Genomic DNA, 27437 nt, shown 5'->3' with positions numbered 1-27437 from the left:
TCGTTACGCTGACTCGTCTTCGTGTGTGAATTCCTCCATGGTAACGGCCAGACTTCCGGTTTAGGAAAACCATTCTTTTCAATTAGCACGTGGATAACGAAATTCTTCGAACTATAATTTTTTTATTCTAATATATAAGCAACGTTTTTATTTTCCTTTCCGATACGCGAAGATAGAATTTTTTCCCTCTTTCAATATACAGAATGTAACATTTTAAGACATTTTTCTTAAAGAACATGGACTTGGTGCGTACGTAATTAAATCGAGAAGAAAAAGTTTTAATTATTTAATTTAATAACACTGTTTCCTCGTTTAATTTTCTTCTACCAGGGAATGAACAATATAGCTCTTACAAACATAAAGTAACAAAAAAATCTGTTAATCCAAAAAACTTTATAAAATTATTGTACGAAATCTCCAGTAGCAGTTTTATCAATAAAAATTCTTAAAAATTACGTAATCTCCATGAATTCTTAAAATTTATCCCAACCTTATTACATCCTACATCGAACGTTGATTCTCCATGAGAAAAAATCACTTAACGTCTTTCCACGAAATCAAGAAATCTTTAAACAGAATCCAAAGCATCTTTCACCGATCAGAGTCGATTAATGTGTAAATAGTCACTTGTTCGATCGATCAGAATCCTGTATACACTGAGCGATCTCGCGAGCAAGAAATTATTCATACAATTTTTTTCCCTACATTTTTTCCAATTCATTAATCAGCCACTAAGAAATTCCTGTAAAGCATCGATAAAACTTTGCAATGACGAGGAAACCTGATCCAGCGTGCTGGGAAAGAAATTTCGATGGAATTGAGCAATCGCCGAGCGTTTCCAACGAGTTTGGTTCTCGGCTCGACGATCCGAGCGGATATAGCGTTAATCCGATCCGTGCTATGACGTCATCGGTTGACACGAGAGAGAGCGTTGCAGGTCTCATCCTTAACTGACGTCGCGGCGCCTATTTCACCGAGCGTCCCTGACGTCGATATTTTCCTGGCGACCGTAAGAAGATATTCCGAGGGTAAATTTAGATCGCTCGTACGTGGCACTTGTAACAAAGATTCTCGTAAACATCCTGCGACTTTAGCGCGCGTCACGTGCGCCACAAGCCAATTCGCTAATCGCCTTAACGCCTCACCAAACATAAATGATACTTACGCTCCGAGCTTCGTCGTGCCAACGCGAAAAATACAAACATTCGACCTTTCGAGCACTTCGCACTCTCCACGTGTCCAACCAGTCAACATTCGTTAATGTTCCTGCGAGTGTTGCTCCAAGAGAGACGGTTAATTGCTGCGAAGGAAACTCGAATTCTTTTATCTTATGAATTTTATTATATAGTCTTGCTTTTTGTAACGAAATTGTTTTATCAGCTAATTCGTTTGTATTTCGATGGAATAGAATAATTCTTGACAATAAAAACATTTGCTTCTTGAGCACTTCTCACTTTCCACGTGTCGAAGGAGTCAACATTGACGAATGTTCCTGCAAATATTGGCAGAAAGAGTTAATCAGTAAAGGAAACTTAAATTTTTTATATATGAGTATTTTTTAACAATGCCAATGTTTGAAAATCAAGTTGATGTAGGAGTTTTTATAGAATTGTGGGAAATTCTGTAATTTCATGGAAATTAGTGAAAAAAGTACGTTATAGTCAGCCAGACACAGAGTATGCTTTTCTCGAGATAAAATAATTCTCAGTGCAAAATTCAATGAATCCCCTCTCCGGTGGTTCTATAGGATATTCGCGCAATGGTTCACTGATACAGCTTAAGAATTTTTGCTCGCTAGAAAATGACGGATTCTCGAGAGAATCCGGTGAATCCCGGTTACGGAGGCTTGAAAAACGAGTGTGGGACCACCGCGGTCAATCCAAGCTGATAACTCGGTCATAATAGCAACGTTCATGCACAACCACAAATATCAAAGCTAACCGGTAATATCCGGTATTGCGATAACACGACCCCGTTTATGGTCCTTTCCCCTTTTCTTATATATATATATATATATGTATATACGCCCCTCTCCTTATCCCCTGAAACTCCGAGGAATCATAAAAATGCCAACTCACTACGCGATCAAAAATTATTTATCATAATTAAACAGCTTTCTTGAGCAATTTCCAGCTAATCGCAAAACTTGAGCGATTACACTTTATTATTATTTTGCACGACTATCGGACTGCTCTAGAAAAACTATAATTAGCTGTTTTATTTGCAAATTAAACTCTGCATGAATCAGTTATTATACTATAAACGTTCTAAGCAATAATTTACAGGATATAATTATAGATTAGACAACGTTAAACGATGTATGGGAGTATAAAAAGAGTTAATTATTTTTTAATCATTCGCATAATTAACTTTTCATAAAATTCCTCTCGATCGTGCTAAAAATTTCAAGAATATATAGTATATATATGAAAAATGTTAATTATTGATTTTCCATCAGGTAAGTCAATACTCGTAAACACGATCGATAAACAATTCGAAAATAAACAACGTAAGATTTTTGTATCATGAATTTGACGCTGTTTATAATAAACATAAAATATAATATATAGTGTACATCGCTAGAAATAAACACGATAAAGGGAGCTTTGGAAGAATCGTGTGGTTTCCTTTCTGGCACGTGCACTGACTCACGTGTTTTTACGCGAGGAAATTGCACTGGCTTCCTGCATGATCAGCGTATGCCACTTCAACTTGACCGGTAAAAGCCGGAATTTCTGTATAACCAGCAGATAAAAGTCCTATCAATAATCTTTCTTATCAATACTCAATTTCTTTCCTTCTGGATTTTCCACAATAATAAACAAATCCTCGTGAAAGCTCTCGTGCGTCAAGATTGAGTTTTCTTAATTTTTTATAACAACGTATAACACGTGACACTTATCAAGAATTTATGAAAAAGTTTCGAGCCATATTTGGACAAATTTCTGCTCGAGTGAATATATACGTATATATATACTGGAGGAGGATCTCTGTTGACAGCATAATGGCTGCTGCTGTTTTTAGTTGCAGCTCGCGTGATAATTCTGAAATTCCGGCATCGTGGCGAGTCCGGTTAAAGCGTTATCTCGACTGACCCTGTTGACCTTTTTTCCAGTTCAACTGGCACGATCGACGACTCCGAGAAGCCAACAGACGCAGCTTCTCGGACTATCTCTGCTCCACCAGCCAAGTCACGCGTCAACACTTCGTCATTCAGTCTGTGAAAATCGCTACGAAAACCTCTCAATGCTCTGCCAATTGCTGAATATTAAACTTGGATTATATACTGTTCCTTTTTTTTTTTGTTAATAAATAATAGAATTTAATATGGATGATTTTTTTTCGCCTCAAAAATTCTACAATGACAAGTGTCTTATTTGTCTTATTGTTGTACTACTGAAAAATTCCTATGGAACTATATATCGAGTTATAAATTTCTGTCGCGTTATCCAATCGATGTTTTATGGTCTATTCCTCGTTCGGTTATTTCAAGAAATTTCTTTGCTTTCGCATAGATTGATATCAAACGTTAAAAATTTGTCATTGTGTGCAAATTTGACCATAACGATTCGTGCGATTATTTTAAAGAAGCACGTGCTAAAAGCGGGACATGCGTGACGCTGCATGCGTTTGCTGACGATACTACTCGGTTATCTTAGGAATTTCGCGGTGTGTTTTCGAAATTATTCCAATTAAAAATGCTGATTAACCGAGAACTGCGTGTACGCACGATCGATTTCAGATACCTCGTCCAGGAAATAGACGTAAATACATTGGAAATAATAAATACCTGAAGAATTGGCAATAAATTATTTCTTGCGGGGTATAAAATTTTCAGAATATTCATAAAAAATTTTATATTTCCAAGAATCTACGTATATATTCAAAAGCTAATTATCCTTTGACGATAAGCTTTAATATTATAATTTTAACAGAAACATCACGTGTTCCAAACATATGCATCTGCAACACGTGAAAAATCACGTTTTACCTGGCTTAAAGTGCACAGAGCTTCGGAAACTTTTGCTTTGACTCGCCTGAAAACGAATGGTTAAACAAAAAGCGGCATAAATTACGACGTTCCGTGTGTATGCACAATGCACATTTTTATGTTAATCAGTCATGTATATATATATATATATATGTCTCTTATTATTCTCCATTATCCATGAAAAAATATCTCATGGAAAGCCTCGTTGAATTGCGATAAAAAGAAATCATTTCAAACTTTTTCTCATTGCTGCGAATCCATCATGTTTGAACGCCAATAAAGTTTCAATTGTGTTTTCATGAAAAAAACTGTTTTCTTTGAAATCTTAACCGGATAACGTAAGCTCTTATCGAGTTTCGAGAAGATTTCACGTTTCTCGCAATAGAAAACTGAAAGAGACCCGGAAAGCTCACGTGTTGTACTAAAGCGACACGTGATTGGAAGTCGACAAATGGAAAGCGACATCTCGAATTGCGCGAAAGAAACTTGTCTACGCGTCTTCGCTGCTCGGCCTTTTCACTCGATTCAGTCAAGCTCGTGCCGTCAAAGCGCGCGCATTGTAACGCCAATGCTTCGATCGCTTCTACACTCTCGACAAACTTCATTCGATTCTCATTAACAATTGAGATCGGTAATCAGTGCTGATATAATAGAGAAGGAATATATCAGAGATAAATTTATTATTCAACGTAATTATTAAAATACGTCAGGACTAAAATCGTTCGTCAATCGTGGGTTTCAAGCCGAGATATTCGTCCATTAAAATCAGAATTTTATTTGTGAAACGTCGAAAAGTGAAGGAAGAATTTTTGGATTTTTTGCAGAAGAAATAAGAACTGTAGTTTTGGAGTGAATTTTGGAAAATTATATTTATAGAGGAAGCTTTTGTAATAGGTGTAAGCTTCGGTGGATTTCAAGCAGTGGCTTGAATGAGAATTTAGTGACGTGTGAAAGCTCGTTGGAGCAGGAAATAATCGTTTAAATTTTGTATCTTCAAGTTTGCACAATGGTCACGCATAGTATGGACAATATTTTAAACATGCAGTACTATCCGCAGTCTAATCACAGCGATACTGGATTACACTCACCACCATTGAGGAAAAGACGGTGTTTGAATAAAGAGGTGATTCTACTTGAAATTTCTAGACTTCGAGGAAAGCTTTCTCTAAAGTGGATCGATCCGATAGTATCGACAATCATGAATAAATAAGCGGAAAATTGTCAAAGTTACGCTTGGAACTAAAATCTCTTAAAATCCATTCGCTTCTCAATTATGTTATTACTCGATCAATTATTATCAGGTAATAACGTTATTGAACAGAAGTTTAATTTAATAAATTATTCTTTATGAAAAAATGTCTAATTCGCTAAATTTTAATTTTTTCAACACAGAGCGTGAACATTATTTTTAAGAATATATTTTTTGTAACAGTATAAAACTTTGAATTTAATTCCACCAATAAAATAAATTGACTACGTTTCTTAGTCCAAAAAAGCGGTTGAAGAATTCATTAGTTGATCGTTTTCCTTGCATTTTTTATGAATGGTAATTTTAGAATTTCAAAGTCTTCGTCGCTTTCTTTTATGCGGAAGGTCGTCGTGCTTGCGTAATTTACTTAAATTGTAAAAGGAAAAATTGAATTCTTGCCAGATACAAGTGTCCAGTTATTTTGCTTAAGAGGAAATTAATCGGTTAGACTATAAATTTGCGCAGACTAATTGTTGTAAAATTACGTAGACCTTAATTCCCCATTTTAGAAAAAATAGCGTCTGTTTACTGTTTCCCTGCGTTACTCAAGTGCTTCATTAGAAAAGAAAAAACAACTTCACTGTGTGATTTATTAGAAGCTTCCATACTTCTATATATATACTAGTATTTCCACGTTACATTTTCAAAACAACCAAATATTGATTATAATTCAATTTTATCTTCGTCTCGTTAAAAAAAACTTTGCTACAAAAATTTCAGTCTGGTCTATAATCGACTTTTTCTACTGCAAATCACTCACTCGTTATATAATATAATTATCATCACAAATCCGTTTCTCCTACCACAAAATAAATTTCATTGTTTCACAAATATATTTATGGAAATGTGATTTTTGTCGCAGCAAGATCCGATGTCCCATAGGATAATCGAGAAGAGAAGAAGGGATCGCATGAATAATTGTCTGGCTGACTTAAGCAGGCTCATCCCAGCCGAGTACTTGAAGAAAGGCAGAGGTCGAGTGGAAAAAACTGAGATCATCGAAATGGCAATTCGTCATATGAAACACTTGCAAGGTCTTAGACAAGGTAATTAACATCATTAATCAAACTTTATTATCACACCGTTCCTTTCTCCGTATATTAATGTAGATTAAATTCATTCCTAAATTTTGTTATTCAAACGAGTATCCAGCTATGTTAAAGAAAAAGAACACACGAAAAAGATGAATTATTATTTTTTAATTCAGATACCAAGCACCCAGTGGTTACTTCGGTGCACGCACACCCTGAAGACAGTGTGGACAGCGTCTCCCATTCGACTGCTACTAGCACAGCATCCGAGCACTATAGGTTAGGCTTCCAAGAGTGCTTGAGCGAGACCATGCACTTCCTGGTGGAAGTCGAAGGATTTTTCGCCAGGGACTCCCTCTGCGTGCAACTCATCAACCACTTGCAGCAACATTGCGACAAGATCTTGGCCACGAGTAAGGAGATCAAATAAAATCAAAGCTTAGTTCTAAGAAACTCGAATACTCCAACTCCGAAGCTCTATTTATAAGCAACGAGTACTTGGAATAATTCAGAGTGTAAAGATCACTGTACCACGAAGACATTGAACCTACAAAGAGTCCTACTGATTGATTATTAACGAAGCGATAATTTAAAAAATTGCACAGACTCGTGTGTCGGATGGAGTAATCGAGGAAAGATTTCCCATCGAGATAAGATAAATTGCTGCATCACGTGGGTACTGTCGTGTTGTTCCCTGAAAAAGATAAATAGTTGAATTAATACGTAACAAAGATAACACTCCGAAACGGTACCATTTAGGGGTCAACCGAGTCTTTTTAAATGTAAACACACGTGTACAAAAAATTCATCGTTAGCTTCAGCCTTAATCTGTCTGTAACATAAATACAGAGAATTAATTCCTGTGTTTTTATTCCAGGCGATAGATTGGGTTTTCCCCATCCAGCCGAGATACCAACTTGCAATGGAACGTCGAATGGTTCGAGCTTTGCTCATGCTGGTATACCAACGATATGTCAGCCTGCTTCCAACTCTGATCACGGATCCAGTTCGGGAGTTAGCTCCTTCGGGGACCCTGAGCGCCCTCTGCGACCAACCGTTATCCCTCCCCCCACCATCACGAGTGACGACAGCAACCACAGTACCCATTCTCATACGCAAAGCACGCCACCGACATCTACCTGCAAACCACCGAATTATAAATTCAAGAGTTCCATCAAGCAGAGGTTCTCCGCTGAAAGAATAAAGTCAAGCCCCCCACTAATGGCTGCTTTGGACAAACCGTCGACCCACGGGGTTCCGATCTTTGCCCTGCACGATGGAGGAGCTTTTTACATACCGTTGACAGTAGAGGCCTCGGTCCTCAGGCCGCACCTCAACTTTATACCTGACGCAGGACCTGACACTGTTTTACATCCAGTCACGATATCCGTAAACTTTAATCAGTCCACGCCAGCAATTTGGCCCCAACAACACAGTCCTCCTCATCAACAATAGGCATTTAATTATTGCTATAGGGATTCGGTTCGTCGTCGAAATTTCTCATCCTTCTTTCTACTCTTAACGAAGAAGACCCTGTGGTTGGTCCCGATTCTCCAAGTCATAAAAAACGATATTGAAGTTTCGATGAAACGTTGATGAAATTTCTCGAACAATTTTTTATAAGGTTGGCGAGGATCAAATGTAGCAGTAAATAGTAAGGAGCTATATCGATTATTCGGTTAATTCGGTGTGGTGGTATTGCTTATTTTGACTGTAAAATAAAAAGAGAACAGTGATATATATATATATATATATATATTGTATCGTTGTGTTGGAAAAAATATTAAGATGTAGGGGCGTCAATGCTGAGAAATTTGTATATTAATCGAGGCTGTGGGTTGTTTCAGCATTTACGAGATCGAATAGGAGAGTAGAGGTAAATTTAAGGTTAAATTGACGAAGAAGAAGAAGGCCATTTGAGATTTGGTGTCCTTTGTCTTTTTAAAGAAGCAGCCTTTAAGGTGGATCTTGTTCCTTTTAGTTTCTCTCGTATATGTTCACTCGATCAGTGAAAAACGCCTCTACCTGATGATTGGAACAAATGTATCGTTACTCGATGAACTCAAGCATACGGGACATTTACCAATCAGTATTATCAAAATATTTTAATCCTCGTAGCGTAACGGACTTATTCTTACATCGAGGAGTAAATATTTGTCGAACCAGGAGAGAGAAGCTAGAAGTAATTACGATTCATCAGTATCTCTCGTTTGTATTATCTTCTTTCGCTGTACTTATAGAAAACGATTGATCTGCTACTGGAAAAGCGCAAAAGGGTTGTTACTAAACATTATGGATTCTCGTTTAAGCAGTATAGACGACTTTAGCCTGCCTGTAAAGAGTGCCTATGATTGATTTATGAATTCCATTTATGTGATCCCATATGTACGAAGAAAGTGTTAATTTTTTTTCCGCGAATAATTGTGTCATGTTCGATCAAGAGAGGATTGAGTCTGCTCGTGACCCGTTAGTGGGCCTCGGCAACTAAAGACTGACCAAGACCTGCATTACACTAAATTCTTATAAGATCATTGCATTAAATATATTTGTACATACCACATTTAGTTGTAACGATAATGAAAAATATATGCGGAATAAATTATATTTACCATAAAGTGTCGAGTAGCCTTCTTTCCCCAAGTTAATTAATTTAGCGAAGGAAATAAAACACCGTAGCAATTAAAAACTTTTTATTACATCAACATAATACTGGCTAAGGGTCAAAACAATTATGGAACGAGTCGATGGTTGAAGCACTGCGACTGCTTCAAAAGTCCCAAGATGAAAATTGATTTTCAGTAGAAAGACTGCTTCGTTGAATAGCGAATTTCTTCGCGATCGCAGTGACTAGGGCATAGAGGGTTATCAAGAGTAGAAATAGGGTATAAAGAGGGGGCAGGGGGGGGGGGATAGAAATATTAAAATAGTCCAATGATCCCTAATTCGAGATAAATATCTTATAGAAATAATAAAAAAAATTGCAGCGAGGTAAGAAAATGTTGGAAAAAATCAACATCAATAAACCCTTAAAAACGAATCGATTAAAAAACGGGGATGCGAGGCAACAGCTACTACTTTTCCGCTCGTTCCTCCTCGTGTCCGTATAAAGCATGCGCTACCTCGACTCTTGTCTTCGGGTGCTTTTTTCTCGCGACATATCCCGCGTGTCTTCGGTATTCGAATTAAAACCTAACTACACAGAGTCCAAGGGAACTGAGTATTATATGTAACTGGATACATATTCTCGGTGTAAGATAATGATAGTAAAAACGTAAGAACCCTAGCATATATGGGGAGTGCGCGGAGCATGGGTAAACTGAATGTGCAAGTTTGGGTAAATGCGTGGATTCAATACTATCGGATAATGTAACGGGGGTAATAGTAGTAGTAAGCACAACTTCTTTCCACTTTTCGTATAAGTAGGGTATGATGAGTCGAGTGGAGCAGCTGTGGTAAATTGAGCACGGCAGACGTGACCGGTGGAGAAGATGCTTGTGGCCAACCAGCTGGCGTACTGCTGCGAGCTTCCGAGGAAGCTTGATGGTTACTTTTTCTTCTGGGCCTTCTCCGCGGCTTTTGTTACCTTGCCCTGAGTATCTTTGAAATTGACGCTCTAGGAATAAGACAAAATATTAATAGAAATTAAATTATTTTCATTTTTGAATCGAGTCGTCAAGGTCCCCACCTTTATGACTCCTACAGCCACAGTTTGACGCATGTCGCGCACGGCGAACCGGCCCAACGGAGGAAACTCCTGAAAAGCCTCGACGCACATTGGTTTGGTCGGTTGCAACATGACTATCGCAGCGTCGCCACTCTTGATGCTCTTCGGGTTCTCCTCCGTAGTTTTACCAGTTCGACGATCGCATTTCTCCTTAATTTCAGCAAATTTGCAGGCAATGTGAGCGGTGTGACAGTCCAGAACCGGAGTGTAGCCGTTGCTGATCTGGCCAGGATGATTCAGCACGATCACTTGCGCCATGAAGTCAGCTGCTCCTCGAGGTGGCTGGTTCTTCGAGTCTCCTGCCACGTAGCCACGTCGGAGCTCCTTCACGGAGATATTCTTCACGTTGAAACCAACGTTATCACCTGGTACAGCCTCCGTAAGAGCCTCGTGGTGCATCTCGACTGACTTCACCTCGGTGGTCAGAGCAGCCGGAGCAAAGGTCACCAGCATACCTGTTTGAAAATTCTACCTTGTAACACCACCTCAAAATGAAATTCTTATACTCATGAATATTACCTGGTTTCAAAATACCAGTTTCCACACGACCAACCGGTACGGTACCGATTCCTCCAATTTTGTAGACATCCTGAAGAGGCAGACGAAGAGCCTTATCGGTGGGTCTGGATGGTGGCAAAATGGCGTCCAGGGCTTCGATCAGAGTTTTCCCATCAGCATTGCCATCCTTACGCTCGACCTTCCATCCCTTGTACCAGGGAGTCTTCGGTGAAGATTCCAGCATGTTGTCACCGTGCCATCCGGAGATCGGTACGAAAGCTACCGAAGCAGTGTTGTATCCAATTTTTTTTATGTACGAGGATACCTCTTTTTTTATCTCCTCGAATCGACTTTCCGAATACGGTGGCTCGGTCATGTCCATTTTGTTGACGCCTACGATCAGCTGTTTCACTCCCAAGGTGAAGGCCAGCAGAGCGTGTTCTCGAGTTTGACCGTTCTTCGAGATTCCAGCCTCGAATTCTCCTATTCCTGCTGCTACTATCAGTACAGCACAGTCAGCCTGGCTGGTACCGGTTATCATGTTCTTGATGAAATCACGGTGACCAGGAGCATCGATGATGGTGACGTAGTATTTCGCAGTTTCGAATTTCCAAAGTGCAATGTCAATGGTGATACCACGTTCTCGTTCTGCCTTCAATTTGTCCAGTACCCAGGCGTATTTGAAGGACCCTTTGCCCATCTCCTGAGCTTCCTTCTCGAATTTCTCGATGGTCCTTTTATCGATACCGCCGCATTTGTAGATCAAGTGACCGGTCGTCGTGGATTTGCCAGAGTCCACGTGGCCGATCACCACGATATTTATGTGTATCTTTTCTTTGCCCATTCTTCTCGCTCGCCGGCTACTACCTGTTGAAATTTTAATAATTGGCAGTAATTTCATTGCCTCGAGTGGTACTGTTAATTTTTGACACGAAACTTTGATAAAAATTGCGAATTTTTTACTATATGACGGGCCATATTAAAACTTGTACTACTTACCTAAAATTCAATTATACTTTCAGTGGTATTCCGAGCTATTTTTAAAGCTATACTACTTGTTTACTTTGCAGGAGCGTACAATAGTTTTCACATTTATACTACTGTATTTATTCATTTTTAATATTGATTCAAAATTGTTTAACTAATATTAGTTATTATATATTTGTATATAAAATGGTTTCTCTTGGGGTTTTTTATTAATAAAAAGGGGCTGTGACTCAGTAGTTATTGATTAAAAAATTTATCATGGATGTGTTGAAGTTGGAATAAAAAAATATATATATACCAAATCAATGGTACGAATTTCTGTGTTATTTTATCAGATTTCCATAAGTTTAAATTCATAAATTCCTTTTTGCTCTATCCAAGGATAGGTACAGACCAATTCGATTGAATGAGATTAAAAGGACTTGTCATGCGCAATGAAATTGCGTACGCGTCCAATTATAAGTGATGGGAGAGCGATCGTAACGAAACATAAAGGTGTACCGGCCTTTTCTAATTATAGTCAAAGCTACACGATATTAAAGATTCCTCCCCCGCAAGAAGCCAAGCAACTTCTCCTTCATAAAAATGTCGATCAATTTTAATCCACCGCTTCCCTAATTCACCAGCCTCCAAAACATTCGCGACAACAATAAAAACGATCAACTACACAAAATAATGAATTCTAACGTTACAGCATTTTACGCAACAAGCGAAAACTCCGACGTAAGAAACAAAAGAAAAAACCTATTTTTGAACAAACTAAAAACATAAATACAGCGAAATCTTTCGTATCTCAGCAACAATTCGATCGAACTTCCAAGCAGCAGGAATCGAACAGAAGAAAATCAATCGCGTCTGGCTGATTGTATGTGTGCATCCCTTCTCGATAATAAAGATGGCGTCGTTAATCAGCGGCCGGCATACGGCTTTGTCAACGAGGACCAAAGTCGAACAACGAGCCATTCAATCGGAGTCATGCGAGGAACAGAGTAGTTTTTCAACTTCGTACGATTGCTCGTTCGATCCAAGATACGATACACAAGTTTTCGCGTCACGAAGAAGAGAATTTCGCAAGAAAAAGGTGCACGCCATGCGAGATCAATATGACCTTTGGCCGAGCCGGCTTGGCGAAGTTGAACGTTCGAGACTGCAGTTTTTAGTGAGAAAAAATAAGAGACATGCCGAGAGTCGTGGTGTTGGATGTTCGATTACTCACCAGAATTACGCTTGGATCTCGAGGCTGGATGTAAGGCGAGAAGATCGAGTAGATATTTCTTGTCGTCGAGGGAGCACGGTTGGTCATGGAGTAGAAAGAACAACCTCGCAGGGTGTATACTGTGGAGGCGCTGCAGTCTGTCGACCCGACCGGCAAAAGCGCATGCACAAGATGGCCGCAAGCTAACCTGCGCATGCCAGCTAACCTATAGCTTGGCTACGTTCCGAATCGTTATTTCCTCGTCGTAACTCTGACACTTTTGGCCGACTCCTTCCCCGTACTAACTACTTCGGCGCTTCCTCAACGTTTCTGAACACAGTTCGAGTATTTCGCATGCCACGCTTTCGAGACGAAACGACGGAGGAGCATGCCAATTGGCTTCGCCGCTTTACACCAAAGGGATATGTGACTGGAAGAAACTGATATGTTAGAAATGGTCTAATTGCTGCTTCTCCATCGGTTTTTTTCCAGTTTACTCTTTTTGATAAGCTCGAAATATTTATTTTTATTTCCACTCATAGTTATGTAAACTTTTTAACCGTTACGTCATTTTTTTATTATTATCAAGCTTCGTGGACTTTCAACTTTGCCGAAATGTCATCAGTCACGTGACCGGGTAAGCCAATTGCAAATAGATTGTCTGGCCAGTAACGCGGGCGTCCACTGCGAGGGAAGAGCTGCTGCAAGATTGAAAAGTGAGGATGGACGTTTTGTTCAACGTATTTGTATATTTAGGCACGCGAGACACGCGAATATAACATAAATTACGTTTTGCTTGATTTCTAGTCTTTGTTCTATATTTCACTGGTTGCGTAAAGACAGACTATTATGGCGGGAAAAGACGCTTCGCAGGTTCCGGAAGTGGAGGATGAGGTTTGTTGGAAGAAATGATGTTTGGTGAAGAATTTTTTATTTATCCTGGTCGATATAATATTTTTTTAATCGCAATTGTATTATTCCTTGTAACTATGTTTGTAACAAGTATTTTGTATTAAAAATTAATCCTGTGTGGTTTCTTTTTTTTTTTTCACTAATTCCTAAGTATGTAAAAACAAATTGCGTGCGAATTTCTTGCGATGCGTAATTATTGCGACGTCACGCGCATAACCGTGACGTCTTATGCGTGTTTGTATTCTTCGATTGGATATTTCAGCAGTTTATTTAGAGCCTATCCCGGAAATGCGATAGAGCATCGAAAGCTTTGAATAAATTTGATCATCCGCTGTTATCTGGTTGATACCAGTTTTAGCGATCTTTTTCATGCAATATAATTTACATAATGAGAATGATAAGCTATTGATATACAAATTCATTAACACCTTGAGTGCCAAATATGTAACAGATACAAGTAAGTCCTTTAAATATGACTGACGCGGAACTCAAAGTGTTAATTAATATTTTCCTGTATTAATGTACTATTGATACTATTAATGATATAATTTTTATATGCTTTATCAATTCTCCACATAAAAAATAATAAATTCTATAGTTTGTTTTTCTCATACTTTTCCTACATTACGTAATGATATTAGGAAAAGATATACGTCAGTCCCGAATAAAATATTATATTTATGTAGAAAATAAGATGAAACGTCCTCGGAATAAATAAAATGGATCGAGTGTTTTTGTTTTCGTATAATTAATGTGGGGTGGGAACTTTAAGGGGTTTTTGTTTATTGTACACTATAAACGCCTGGAGATCCGGCGACATGACGTAGAGAGACGAAAATAGGCTCGAGAATTCTAAAATAGACGTCAACCAAAATGGGATTTTCGTGTCTAAGAGCCGAAGAGCGCGATACTCCGTCCACGACGATTCATCTGCTATTTTGACAGTCTCGAACGGCCCGTCGATATTTTCGCACCATGGACCTCGTTTTTTAAGACAGTCGCATGTTTTCGACCGGAAGATCAATGGAGTTGGAGAAACCTTGAAAATTTACTGTTTTTCCATGAAAATATCTCAAAGTTTCTCTGATGGATCGAGTCAACCAAACGAATTTATTATTTCTGTGTGCCTGTCTCATTTATTCTTTAACTCTAGCTTGTATAGAAAAATATATGTCGAGCCATAATTATAAATATTGCAGAAATTTTTTAAGAAAATTATTTGGTTTGATAAAAAGAGTCTAAATATTATTATTACTTTTTTAAATTTGTAACTTTTTATAAGAGTAAATAATGTAAGGGCAAAGTTCCAGTATTTTGAAGAAGAAAATGAATTTATTTGTGAGACAATACTGTGGAAATTTATTGATATTATTTTCCGATTAATCAGAGTGGGGAAAAATTCATGAATTTCTGTGCCCGTGAAATCTCAGTCAACGACCCGCACACAAAGCTCACAATTCAACTCTTTTCAAAGTCTTAGCTTGGCACAAGCATGACATTAATCATGTGGCCGCTGTAGGAATTTACTTTAACATTTTCAGCTGGATACCAGCCACCTGCTGCAGAATCTACGTCTATAAAATTTAAGGCTTTCCTGAAGAGCTTCTTTCGATGATAAAAAACTTCCATCTACCATTTTGTATATTAAAACACTGATTAAAAATTAAATGTATTTGTTGGTAACCAGTAGAGTCGATCTAATAAATATTTCTTAGATTTTAATAATGCTTTTTTTATTATAACTATATTTAATTGATTCGAATAAAATTTTATTTAAATGAAATATAAAACATTGTTTGCAATGTTGAAAAATTGTTAGAATCACTTTAATTTTTGAATATCATCCTTAAAAGAAAGCTAAGTTTAGCTCCTAGTATTGGTGTAATATGTAACGAATAGAAGTTTAGCCATTAATTATATTTATTTATGGATTATGTTTATTATTACAAGAAACATAATTTAACGAGACTAGCAGAGGGAAACATTTCGAGACTGTTAAACCGAAATTTATGAAGTCCATTAATTTAATTAGTTACAAAGTATTAGTGATATTAACATTGCATGCAATGCTTAATAGCTGTTCATGGTTCAACTAGTTAATTATAGTTTCAGATTTATTATTGATACGTGCTTTTGCGTTACTTGCCATTAGGTCAACGCTAATGAGGCGTCGGATAAAATTAGACAAATTAATGAATCAAATTTCAAAACAGGATATCCTAGAACATTATTATTGCTCGTATCGCATAAAGTATAAATAATTACCAAACGAATTTCTCAACATATTTCAGCGTCTTCGCAATAAGAGACGAGAAAGCAATTAAGGAATTCGAGAAATAAATAATTTCATAAGCAATTTTAAATAACTCGATAAGAAGAAAAGCAAAAAGGTCATCGAACACAGAAAAGCTGGAATTCTTCGTGTAGCTCAACCTTGGCATCGTGCCAAACGCGATCATCCGAGGCATTTTATAATCACATTTTTCACCGACTTGGTTAATAAATGTCAGGAAATTGTGAAATAAAATTTGACCAAAAATTTCATCCCCTTTTTAGTCACCTCTATTATCTCTCCTACGCCAACTCTGCACTAATTACTTCTGCCCATTGTTTAACGCTTAAACCACTCAAATCGGTATAAACATATACATATACACAGAAGATATAAACTAAAGAGTCGACGTCAAACTTTCTCGCAATGCTTTGCATAATAATAAACATTGTAGAATGTATCCAACGCTCAGGTGTCAAAGTTCCGTTCCGTCTTTACATTACAGTACAAAATTGCAAAATCCCCGAGAGTCTGAACACACAGTTTCGCCTAATTACTTGCGAATTTCGCGCCAGATGCCAAAAAATAGACACTGCGCAATTTTCCTGAGACCAATATTTTTCCCAGCTCAGACAATTCGAGCGTTTCGCTTTTACGTAAAATCCACGTCCCGCTCTTGTTTAGCAGAGACTAAGAAATTTAATTTCTGATATCCGCTATAAATAATGTCCCTCTACGTTATTAATTTATTTCCCCCCACTTTCTCATCTCTATATGCTATGTATATATTCACACACAGCATTAAATCTATTTCTCACGAAACTTAAGAGACTCGTGGCATATTAGACGGATAAAACGAGACTCCTGGAAATATTTATAGCCACCACATGGCTGACTTTCTGTTTTCATAGGATTAGGTTAGGTTAGTTTTGAGATTCCAGCTTGGCTTCCGTCGCACTCCTACTCGAAGCTCGTTAATCTTTCTTGGAAATGAATTCTGCCTTTCCACAAAGTCGATGATTCGCTCGGGTCCCAATCGCGATTCCTCGAAATGACGTACGAGGTTCTCATCGAGACACCTGGTGTCGAGTCGAAAACTGATCTAAATCGGTTCTTCCGCCGTTGGACCCTCCCAGCTTTCCTCCTTTTACGGCCTGCCTCGCATGAACGAATAATTTGGAACGATTCGACATTCCGCGTGAACCATGAACAGTCACGACGGATTTGTAAATTTAGATATTGCATCCCACATCCACGTCCGCTCTTTAATATCCCGATAATTGAAGCTTTGCGAGGCTGTCGATGGATGACCTTCAGCCTTGCTAGAAAATTTATTTTCAAGCCAGTCGAAGATACCTAAATTTTTCTTTAATATTCTAAATATTTATCAGGCGGATCGATCGTTGAATTTTACTACTTATCGATTTAAAAAAACCATAAAGAAATATTTCGTATATCACACGTAATAATAATTTTCTCCAAATGTGTAACATGACTTTAAGAATGGTAGGATTAATGGGTACTTTGTGAAATTAATTATATTAATACAAAATAAATAATTGAATAAATATTGTGTAAACAAGGAAAATCATGAATAAATCATTGAGAGGCTGATAGACAATGACGGATGTAATGATTTTGCAAGCTCCTTCGACAAAATTCTCATTTGCCTCAATACAGTTTAGATTACGATTGTTAATAAAAATATGTTTAAGAGTAACGAGTGACAATAAATAATAATGAATCGCGGACTATTTATACCGTTAAGCGACTGATTTATGTTTTACCTGTCAGTGTCGAGTCAGCGGTTAATTCGGGCCATCGAGAAAGCATAGTTTGGCAGTCGCTTTGTGAAAAGTGTCATACGAAAGGCACGTGAAATACATTTCGAGCAAATTCACACACGTGTATCCTTCAAAAGTCACGCGAGAACGAAATTTCAGTAACGTGCGATATGTATTGATTTTTAAGCCACTCAAAATTCTACGTCTGAAAAGCTTTAAATAACATTTTACAACTCGATTTTTTCTACCAACAAAAATTACCTTGGGGATCAAACAAGACAGACGTTTATTGGACAGACGAGAAACAGATAGTTTCTCTCATTCATTTGAATTATTGTTCTAAGTTATTTAGTTTTTTAATCGTAGCATTTTCTCGAGTAATCACAAAACAAATATTTCCATTTTTCTTCGTTGAAATTAATAAAAATATAATTAATGTTTTAAGGAATTTTAGTATTAAACCAGTTTGTTTCAACTTTGATAGATTATCTCTTTTAATTATTTTCATTATCTTTCTGGTCTCATTTTGTTATTGGAATCAAATAATGGATTTCAAATCTTTATTATAAGAATGATAAAAAAATAGGGAAATGAATAACTCTTGTAGAATTTTAGTTAAGGAATCTCAGTGATGAATCAGTTTGTGTTTAGACTACTCGAATGAGGGGCTGATTGGAACTTATTTTAGTAAGGCAAGGTAGGAGCTTCGAACGAGCATAAAGTGAGTAAACATTCTTCAGGGAGACATGAATGAATCTGTGAGTCGGCGGCGTTTCTTGCGTCGTCGGACATCGGCCAATCGGAATTCACATGAAATTGGCTCTAGCAAATGTGTGGTGGGAGTCCCTGACGTCCTCCGGGAATTATAAAAAGACGTGGAACGTCCCGACGCCTTATTAATAAAGCAGCCACCGTCGGGGCGCGATATTCGATAGCTTTTATAAAATACGAAAAAATCCTTTATAAAAGTGTTCAATTTCTAGCATTCGTAATTATCTAGTGTCTTGTTATACATATTTAAAAACAATTATTTCTATTTTAAAATAAATCCAAATTATATCAGGTGAAATAAAAATTCACACTAGCTGCCGATTTTATTTCTATAAAATAGTGAAACAATGTCTTCGATAATGGTTGTAAGTATTTTTTCATCGTTAATTCTGAACTCAGTGATGCTTCTTATAATATTAAAAATTGTATAGAATTTGTAGTTTTAGACAAATGACTGATATTAATAATTTATTAAGTGACTTTTTAAATATTTTTGATACTCATTTATTTATCATCAAATATTTATCCTAGCTCGTATGAATGAATATGTGACTTCTTCAATCAGTTTGCGTCACGCGTTCTAACACTTATATGTATATATGTATAGTCATGAATGAGCCCCCGCAGTGGAGTAACAAACTCTCGAAGAAAATAAATTAATTTTATTCTTGAGAAAGAACACAGATTTCTTGTTTTAACTATATCTTACGGTATACGAAATACTAGTATAAAATTAATTATTTAATTGTAAGAAGAAATAGTTTCAATTAATTAAAAAAATTTTTTTAATACTCTATTGTTTATAAGTTTATGAAACGAGTGATTTTAGTTAAAATTGTTTGCTGTTTTGTATAGTGTTTAACGTGTATGAACATGTACGTGATAATCACGTGCTGAAGTATCGCTTTAAGCGAATTTTCTAAAAATTTGACAAAATGCCATCGGGATCTCTTTTATGGCCTGTGACGATCAGTGAGCTGGGTCATTTTGGATAAATTCCAACATTTCAAATTCATTACACATACAGAATTATCTATATATATTAGCATTTGTGGAAAAAACAATTTATGAGAATTACATTACTCATTTAATTGGAGCAAGATTTTTAAGACGTTAAAATGATTTTGATAATAATACATAGGAAATTAAAAAATTTTAATATATAGACGTTTCTTTGCTACGTTACTGTGCAATTTTATGATCCATTACTCTTACTGAAGCCGTTGATAGACGTTTAGGTTTAGAAGCCCCAAAACTCTCACTTTTCGTTGCCAGTCTCGTCATATCGAAACTGTTCAGTTTTCTTCAAGTTCAGCTTGTCCTCTACAGAATTAGTGTAAAGGAAATTGAAATTCTTTTATTAATAATTAGTAACTTAGTTTTCTTCCTGTTTACAGGAAACGTTGAGTGACAAGGTGGCAATGTTCAATCAATATGCTGATAAACATCAAACAAAGCAGAGCAAAAATCCTTTCACGTCTGGTTTGAATATTCAAAAACCAAAGTTTTCAAAAGAAGAATATGGCAGGTGAATGTTTTCACATTGTTGTAATAATTGGATTGAATATTTTCAATTGGAAAAAATTTCCTAATAAAATTCATCTTTACAGACCAGCTACTGGGTCGTTATCAGACATCAGAGGTAGGAAAGCCAATGCACATATTTTGAAAGAAATAATGGAACTCTGTGAAGTCATTTACCAAAATGGTACATCATGCAAAAATAATCCAGAAATTACAGCGATTACTTTTGGTGAAATTTTCCATCTTTACACATGCATAAATGACAAAGTTGTTGGACTTTTGCTGAGAGCCAGAAAGCAAAAGCTGGTAGAATTCGAGGGCGAAGTCTTGTTCCAAGTGAGAATTTAAATGACTTTTATTTTAAAATTTGTCACGTGTTAATTTTTATTAATTCACTGCAATTTTTATTATCAGAGACGAGATGACGATGTGCCAATCTTCTTAGTGAAACCGATCACCGAAATAAGGGAAGAGTTCAGGGGGAGGATAGAAGTCATTTTAAAGGAGGCCAAAGAGCTCAGCTAATGAATGCATTATTAGTGTTCTTAATTAAAAACTTTCTTCTTCACCAATTCCTCTCTGGTGACCAAGCCACTGTGATTATTTATTTGTAACATCTTTAATTAGCAAAATAATTCAAACGACCAGTGTATATAATTAATTAATAGCTATTGTATAGTATATATTGTGTTGCAAGGGTCGAACAATGACAATTGTTAATGAGGGTGAAGTTGGTAGCTTGAGCTAAGCGAGGGACACAATATTTTTTATAATATAAGTGCATGTAAATTAATTTGTAATTGGAATGCTTGCTGAGCGGATGAATTGACTCTGTATTATATAGATTTGCAGCTGGAATGACAAAAGTATCTTAAGCAATAATGTTTACTGTATACGATTAGTTTATAGGAAATAAACGAAAAAGGTTTTCAAAATCTTTGGTGTTATTTATATTAAATATGATAAATTCATTATTTGTAGGTTTGTAGACTTAACGTAATGTATAAGGAAAATAATTTAGTAATGTGAAGGTAATTGCATAATTTATATTTTTATATACAGTCACTTTACAACGCGAACTTTGTTACATAGTGTAGCTCGATAAGTATTAGGTCAGCGAGCGTCAGACGGTCGTAATAAAGACGGTATTAAAGTAAAAAGGTTAATCGAGAGGAGTGTCATTTTTTTTTACAAAACACAACGAAATACTCGAGGCTAGTCTTTGGCAACGCTCGAATAATAAATAATTATTTAATTTAGAATTCTCATATGAAATTTTTGTGTAAAACTTGCTTGCAACATCACTTTGTAATATTTAAGACATATTCGATCAATTAAATTAAAAAAATATTACAATATTATCCTATACAATAAATTCTTTAACTTAAGCTAATTAATAAATCAATTAATAATACAAATTAATATTATGTAGTGTAATTTCGTTTAATTATAACAAAATTCTAATCTACCTTATTGAAATTAGTAATTATTCATTACTTTCGATCATAAATTCAGTGGCAAATCATAATTCACATAGCAGGATTAAATTAAGATTATAAAATAGTTGAATTTATTTAATATAAACTTCGAAGCGTCACAAAAGTACTTTTTGTTTGAAGCAAGTTTATTAGTTTTCTATTTATTATATCGGCAGTAGTTATATAGTGATATCATTAAATGTTGTATGGAAATTGTAATATTTCGTTTGTTTTCGTTTTACACATTTTGTGGATTTATTTTAGAATTTTTTAAGTTCTCTTAACCTTCCAGTAACATGGATGATAAAACTGTAAAATAATTATAAAATTGCTATTACTGTCCTCTTCACATAAAACTATATTCAAAGTATTCATTAAGTACAAAAGATTATCTAACTTTGAGTATTAAACTTACGTATACAAAAAGGAGTAAAAACGATTCTAATCTATTATAAATTTAAAATTATTTTTAAAAATTAATAGAGTGATTTAGCTACGCTGTAAAAGATATGATTTTTCAATTCATATTACTTATAATTTGGTGCGTTTTTATTGCATTCAATTTTAAGCAATTCTTATTTACTTTTTGGTAATTTTATAGAATCTTCAACACCATGGTAGTTGCATTTTCTTTAATATCTCATTACATTATTAGCCTTGTAATATTCATAATAAAAAAATATCTAGAAAAGAGGATATATAAGAAATTGCTATTAATTAAATCAAGCTTTATGATAAAATTTGAGAAACTGGAGATAACCATCATTAAAATTTCTCGTCACGTTAATCGAAAAGAAAAATGGAGAAAGTATCAAATTGCTTTCTGAAGTTAACGATAAAAAATTTCGTCTATTTTTAAAAATATTTGTAGATATGATTTTTATTTTGCTTGAATTGTTTAAACAACGATAAGGATACTCCTCTTCAGATATGGCAAAGATATGGCATCATCAAACTTCGGAACGACAATGAAGTTTATCTGACAATCTCTTGATTGGAATATTTTTATAAATGCATATATAATCCAGCATATTTATTATCGCGCAAGGCTTATATATTACGCCATTTAACAACATTTTAGATTCAATAGAATCTTTTTCACGACGCGTCGTACTTATGTATAAAACCAACGAAAATTCGAGGTAAAATAAATTCTTCTTATCATAAATAAAATTAATCCTAAATTTTAATAATTACTGAAAGAAGAATCGCAAAATAATGGTCTTTGAAAATAGATTATAAAAGAGTGCCGTAAAGTTTGCACCATAATTGATTAATAGTAATGATAAAAAATTGTATTGGACAAGAAAAAGTAAAACTTAATTATGTACAACTTAAATAAAACAAAAACAAATCTCCTATTAGAAGAAATATATAGGAAGAATTACTCCACTTTAAAAGCAAATAGAACGTCGATAGGATAAATTTGTGAGGCATTACAGTATTTAGGTCGTTACGTTGATTAGGTCCTGTATGGTACACTCTAACGAAAATTATTATAATAGTTTAGCTTATTTACAGGTCACGCAAAATATTCATTCATTCAGAGACACTCACAGGCATAAATTGCCTTAACACTAATTTTCATATCCCGGTAAATGCACACATGTACTGGGTGCTTGTATGTATAATACAAATGCACTAAATCTCTTCCGAACAACAGTCTACAGTCCATAATCTAATACGAAATATTGAATTATTGTAGTTATTCGAAAGAACTGCAAACTGTTATCACGAAGAAGTTTGTGTATAGATTTGCATATATGTATGACGTGATAATCCATTACATGGAATGCATTATGTATATTATTTATAATATATTTATAGTATAATAATATATCTATTCTTTTGCGCATTTTGTAAAAAGCCTCACCTACCTAAAACAACGTATAGTGTGATCTACTTGCAAAAATCAACAGTCCTTTAAAATACATTCCTCTATCTGACAATCCAGAATCGTTAAATCTCTCTACCGAACACACAAACATAACACCGATTTATTTCTTGTCCCTCCAGCCTTCGTCCAGTCAGTCTTGGCGTTTTAAATGCACACAGCTTGCAAGCTCCCTCCATCCTCCAAAAGCAAAACTTTTTGCAAACTTTATCATATACTCAACTGTATACACTGAATTTTTCTCGTGCATATTATTACTATTTACCTAAAATTTGTATGTATTATCGCACCACCTTAAAAATAGATTATTGTCTTTCGATGAAAACGCAGCACTTAGAAATCAACGTAGCAGATCCTTCCCTTCTACGTTCACCTTTATTCACAATTCTCGTCGAGGTAATCACACCGAAGATCTTGCAAATGTGACTGTTAAATGATCCATTAAATTCAACATGAATTCTTATCGATTGAACGAGTGTTATTTGTTGGACTTTGGCAGGATTCGTACATGTAAATGGTCTACTTTACATTGGACCAGCCTTTGTAACTGTCATTAGAAGTTTCACTTCGTTATATCCTATTTGGAAACACTAGAAAAGCACCTATTGCTTGAATTTGGAGCAACGTTATTCCACTGGGTCTTGAGTTTCGATGTTGCATTTTTTGAGCGATTTCTTGATACTTTTAAAACGATTCCTAGAAATCTGTAAGCAGCTCTACGCACAAGATAGCCTTCGTATATTATCTCAATTAAGCATTGGTTTAAGTTCAATATTTTTTTATATTTATAAATTATTCAAGCTAGTATATTATAAGTGTACTGAATAACACCAACAGGTATGCAATATCAATTAGGTACTTGTGATGGTACCATCGTGGAAACAACAATACCAGTGTGAATAGGATGGCACCATTGTGGATATAAAAGACGACATTAACATTTTTCTTGCACAAAGTGTTCATGGGCTGGAATATAAATAACATCCAGTGCTCTTCATCATTGATTTACTTTGTTTAATAATATTCCTTCTTCGATATGATCCTTTTTATTACTAATTCAGCGTTAGCTCGGTAATGTTGTTAGGATCTCAGTAGGTGTCACCGAAATCGACGTAGTGTCGATTGTGCTGACAGTTTTTGGTTGCTATCATACGTCGTTATCGTGGCAGAACTCAATTTTCCTTCTGGCCAGCTGCAATCTTCTCTTGTCGACTATAAAATCAGTCACGCATCCCCGGATTCCATGATGTCCAGGTTTTCCACCAACGAATAGCTTGCCATTGGTCGTCAACAGTGTCGTTTCCATTGAAACCTTTACTCCTTCACCATCGTCGATTTGTATAGTGGCTGCTCTACGTCTTCTAGTGGCCTTGATATGGTGGAATCCTCCATCATCCACGCGTTCCTAGAATATATTTTTATTTATTATGATGGAAATTTCTATGTTTTTTTAAAATTATTTTATAAATTTTCCTGGTACATACTTTACTCTTCAACGTAACTTCATCTCCTTTAGTTTTATAAGAGAGCACCACGTGGCCCCCATGAAGAGACAGCATCAGATGCTCAATTCTTCCTCGTCCAATCCAAGCAATTAAACCTTCCGAATGAGTCGTTCTCAATCTCAATTCAAATTTGTTTGATTGCTGACCTCTCCTCCTAAAGCAAACCACTAGAATTAGTGTGAAATCTGGAATCTTTCGTTAAACTAGTACGCCTTGGTGCTATTTTTTATGACAACTAGGTTTTCTAGTGAATTAATGAATAGGAGTTGGATGAGGAAATTTACTAAATTAAATCGGTGGAGTAGATTGCAGTGAAACTTACTCCGTGTAATCGTAAGTGTCGTATTCGTAGTCGACCTCCTCCTCCAAGTCGTAATCGGAGTAGGAATCCTCAAAATACTCGCCGAAGGTAGTGTTAGTTGAGTTAGTACTAAGTGGTTTTAATTAATATCATGTTAATATTAGGTCAAACAGGACTGCTACTTTCGCGATTAAATATTAAATAAATCTAATATCTAAGAGTGCATGATCTACTTGAAACAATGCCCTATGGTATTAGTCCAACAATTTTCGAATCGAGTGAGAATTTATTCTATCATTTGCTACGTTTTAAGATTATTAAATTTTGGCCCAATACCTTCGTCCATACCGATGCTTAAATTGCAAAAAGTTATCTCCATCGAATCGAACTGGTCGTTCTGAAATTTCTGTACCAGAGACGTCGTATCCCATAACTGAAAGGATGCCGTATATAATAAATAGATGCAACTATATATTATTAACAATTAAATGAAATAATATTGCAGATATTTACAGAATTCGCAATGTAGGCCATTATAACCAGCTGCACATTTACACAGATAGCTATTTAGTAGTGGTAAGCAAACTCCACCATTGTGACAAGGATTTTCATTGCTAGGACATGGTAAACCATCGTAAATCTCGGTATTGTGTTGCGTTGTATTTATTGCTAAATTCTGATAAGTTTTGTCATTGATCATCAGTCTTTGTACAGCCCCTACTAATCCAGTCCAGGCTCCAGCTAAATAATGTACCTCGCGCCAATGTCTGAAAAATAATTATAGATTTGTTGGGGGATAATCTGGCAAATTAAATGAATTGTTTAAAAATTAATTTACATACTTCACACCACCAACATAAAGTGGCATTTCCAAATTCAGTTCGGTTAATGGACTTCCTGAAAGTCCTCTGGCCACAACTCCATCATCCAATTGGAGTACACCTTCCCTGCCAAGTCTACTGATCCTTACAACGTGCCAGGTATCCAGAGTTACTGGATCAGGTGAGGTGATATTGGCTATACCACTGCCAAGATTAAACCTGAACTCCAGTTTTCCATGGACCAGATTTAAGCTGATGAAATCTCCTCTGCCATTGTTTAACTGCCCATTATAAAGCAGAAGACCATCACTGGCATGTGATAGGAACCAAAGCTCAATGGAAAATGCTTTGGCCACTCCTTCCAAACAAGGCAATTCTAAATATCCATCCCCTGACATTTCTGGGATCAGCAGTTCTGTCAGCTCAGAGTCCACTAAAAATAACATTGGTTTTGTTATTATCAAACTAATAAACTTCATCTTAATTTTAATTCAATTCTCAATTAAAAATATGAAACACTTACAAATTTCACAATGTTCTCCAGTTCTACCAGGTGGACATTTACAAACGTACCCTCCCTGAGGCAAGATATCACAAGTGGCTCCGTTCTGACAGGGCTCTCCCATGCAAGGATCCAGAGTCTCCTCGCAATTCCTCCCAGTAAATTGAGGTGGACAGATGCACTTGTACTCCAGAGGCTCATATTTTTCAACTTCGTAATTTCCATGATTGAAATTGGCCTCGTACTCCATATCATAATCAAATTCACATTTAGCACCAGCGCATCTTTTCTTGGGGCTCTTTCTGGGCCTCTTCCGGTCCACCGAGGTACAACGAGAACCTTTGCATCTGACGATATTAACGCCAGTTATTTCTTCAACGTGATTCCTCTTCTTATTTCGACCTTTCCGTTGGAGAACCGTGCATGGACGTCCCTCGCAAAGATCTTCCTCGAAGATTGGTTGGCAAGTTGCACCATTCTGGCAGGGTAAGTTAGCACAAGCATTATCACCACACTCCTTCACACGGTACGTCTCCAACACGTCCTTGTGATAACCAATATGAAGGTCAACGAAAACACGATTGATCCTTAACTCGCTTATGCAACCAAGGAATCCATGAGTGGTTCCTATGTTATCGTAAATCCTAAAACAAAAACCAACCATTGTTCAATACCCCTATAAATCAACGAACAAATTAACTAATTCCTAACAACAATAATCTATATATTTACTTAGATTCGTTAGTAGGCATATTGCCAATAAAAGTGTCCTGATTCAAATCCAACGATTTCAGCATTCCTTGACTTTGTCCAGCAATGTCTTCACCATCATTGAACCTCAGAACCCCGTCTTTGTGGTACCTTTTAGCCGCCACTCGATGGAACGTATTCATGGCAACTTTTTCAGGAGACGTGAGTATCACTGGTCCATTTCCAAGATTATACCGAAATTGCACGTGTCTAAAAAAGAAAGTTTGTCATTTGGAAGAATATACAAG

General features: G+C 36.1%; 4 protein-coding genes across 10 annotated transcripts in view; 2 read left to right on the top strand and 2 right to left on the bottom strand.

The window, feature by feature from the left end:
* LOC136782280 (hairy/enhancer-of-split related with YRPW motif protein 1-like) overlaps window positions 1-8878 on the top strand; it is a 30121-nt gene extending 21243 nt beyond the window's left edge. For 2 of the 4 annotated variants that reach the window (XM_066741602.1, XM_066741603.1), the window contains 3 exons: window positions 6103-6286; window positions 6448-6684; window positions 7149-8877. In XM_066741602.1, coding sequence (XP_066597699.1) covers window positions 6103-6286; window positions 6448-6684; window positions 7149-7726 — 999 coding nt within the window. In that variant the 3' untranslated portion in view covers window positions 7727-8877. Of the gene's footprint in view, window positions 1-4435; window positions 5115-6102; window positions 6287-6447; window positions 6685-7148 lie in introns of those variants that run through there. The other 2 variants (XM_066741601.1, XM_066741600.1) reach the window with 2 other exon arrangements.
* Window positions 8879-8973: 95 nt separating this feature from the next.
* LOC136782279 (elongation factor 1-alpha) lies at window positions 8974-13195 on the bottom strand. Its single transcript, XM_066741599.1, has 4 exons — window positions 12697-13195; window positions 10515-11360; window positions 9957-10450; window positions 8974-9884 (listed from the first exon to the last, which is right to left on the bottom strand). Exons 2-4 carry the CDS (start codon window positions 11335-11337, stop codon window positions 9816-9818), a joined length of 1386 nt encoding a protein of 461 aa, XP_066597696.1. The 5' UTR covers window positions 11338-11360; window positions 12697-13195; the 3' UTR covers window positions 8974-9815.
* Window positions 13196-13341: 146 nt separating this feature from the next.
* On the top strand, window positions 13342-20875 carry LOC136782282 (actin-binding Rho-activating protein-like). 2 transcript variants are annotated; one of them, XM_066741605.1, is made up of 5 exons: window positions 13342-13391; window positions 13483-13569; window positions 19812-19942; window positions 20025-20274; window positions 20353-20875. In XM_066741605.1, the coding sequence occupies exons 2-5, from the start codon at window positions 13525-13527 to the stop codon at window positions 20461-20463; spliced, it is 537 nt and encodes a 178-aa protein (XP_066597702.1). In that variant the 5' UTR covers window positions 13342-13391; window positions 13483-13524; the 3' UTR covers window positions 20464-20875. The 2 variants fall into 2 exon arrangements, with proteins under 2 accessions (XP_066597702.1, XP_066597703.1); XM_066741606.1 differs by lacking the exons at window positions 13342-13391; window positions 13483-13569 and adding an exon at window positions 18540-18779.
* A 142-nt stretch (window positions 20876-21017) lies between these two features.
* The window catches only part of LOC136782277 (agrin-like), a 208079-nt gene continuing 201659 nt past the window's right edge, over window positions 21018-27437 (bottom strand). For all 3 annotated transcript variants that reach the window (XM_066741593.1, XM_066741594.1, XM_066741595.1), the window contains 8 exons: window positions 27172-27399; window positions 26461-27083; window positions 25959-26370; window positions 25630-25883; window positions 25453-25549; window positions 25138-25245; window positions 24795-24969; window positions 21018-24715 (listed from right to left, as the gene is read on the bottom strand). In XM_066741593.1, the coding sequence (XP_066597690.1) occupies window positions 24458-24715; window positions 24795-24969; window positions 25138-25245; window positions 25453-25549; window positions 25630-25883; window positions 25959-26370; window positions 26461-27083; window positions 27172-27399 (2155 nt within the window). In that variant the 3' untranslated portion in view covers window positions 21018-24457. The remainder of the gene's footprint in view (window positions 24716-24794; window positions 24970-25137; window positions 25246-25452; window positions 25550-25629; window positions 25884-25958; window positions 26371-26460; window positions 27084-27171; window positions 27400-27437) is intronic.

The sequence above is a fragment of the Prorops nasuta genome, unplaced genomic scaffold (assembly GCF_024137725.1).
Source record: "Prorops nasuta isolate Cenicafe-Biocafe unplaced genomic scaffold, Cenicafe_Pnas_1.2 PNAS00025, whole genome shotgun sequence".
NCBI classification, from domain to species: Eukaryota; Metazoa; Arthropoda; class Insecta; order Hymenoptera; family Bethylidae; genus Prorops; species Prorops nasuta.
This window is presented reverse-complemented; position numbering and strand designations above follow the sequence as displayed.

Bases quoted from the DNA above. Each gene is read 5' to 3' on its own strand.
- LOC136782282 (XM_066741605.1), top strand. From the start codon at position 13,525: ATGGCGGGAAAAGACGCTTCGCAGGTTCCGGAAGTGGAGGATGAG. The intron at 13,570-19,811 runs GTTTGTTGGAAG...TCCTGTTTACAG, and splicing joins TTCCGGAAGTGGAGGATGAG to GAAACGTTGAGTGACAAGGT. The intron at 19,943-20,024 runs GTGAATGTTTTC...TCATCTTTACAG, and splicing joins TCAAAAGAAGAATATGGCAG to ACCAGCTACTGGGTCGTTAT.
- LOC136782279 (XM_066741599.1), bottom strand. From the start codon at position 11,337: ATGGGCAAAGAAAAGATACACATAAATATCGTGGTGATCGGCCACGTG. The intron at 10,451-10,514 runs GTAATATTCATG...ATTTTCAAACAG, and splicing joins AACTGGTATTTTGAAACCAG to GTATGCTGGTGACCTTTGCT. The intron at 9,885-9,956 runs GTGGGGACCTTG...TCTTATTCCTAG, and splicing joins TGGCTGTAGGAGTCATAAAG to AGCGTCAATTTCAAAGATAC.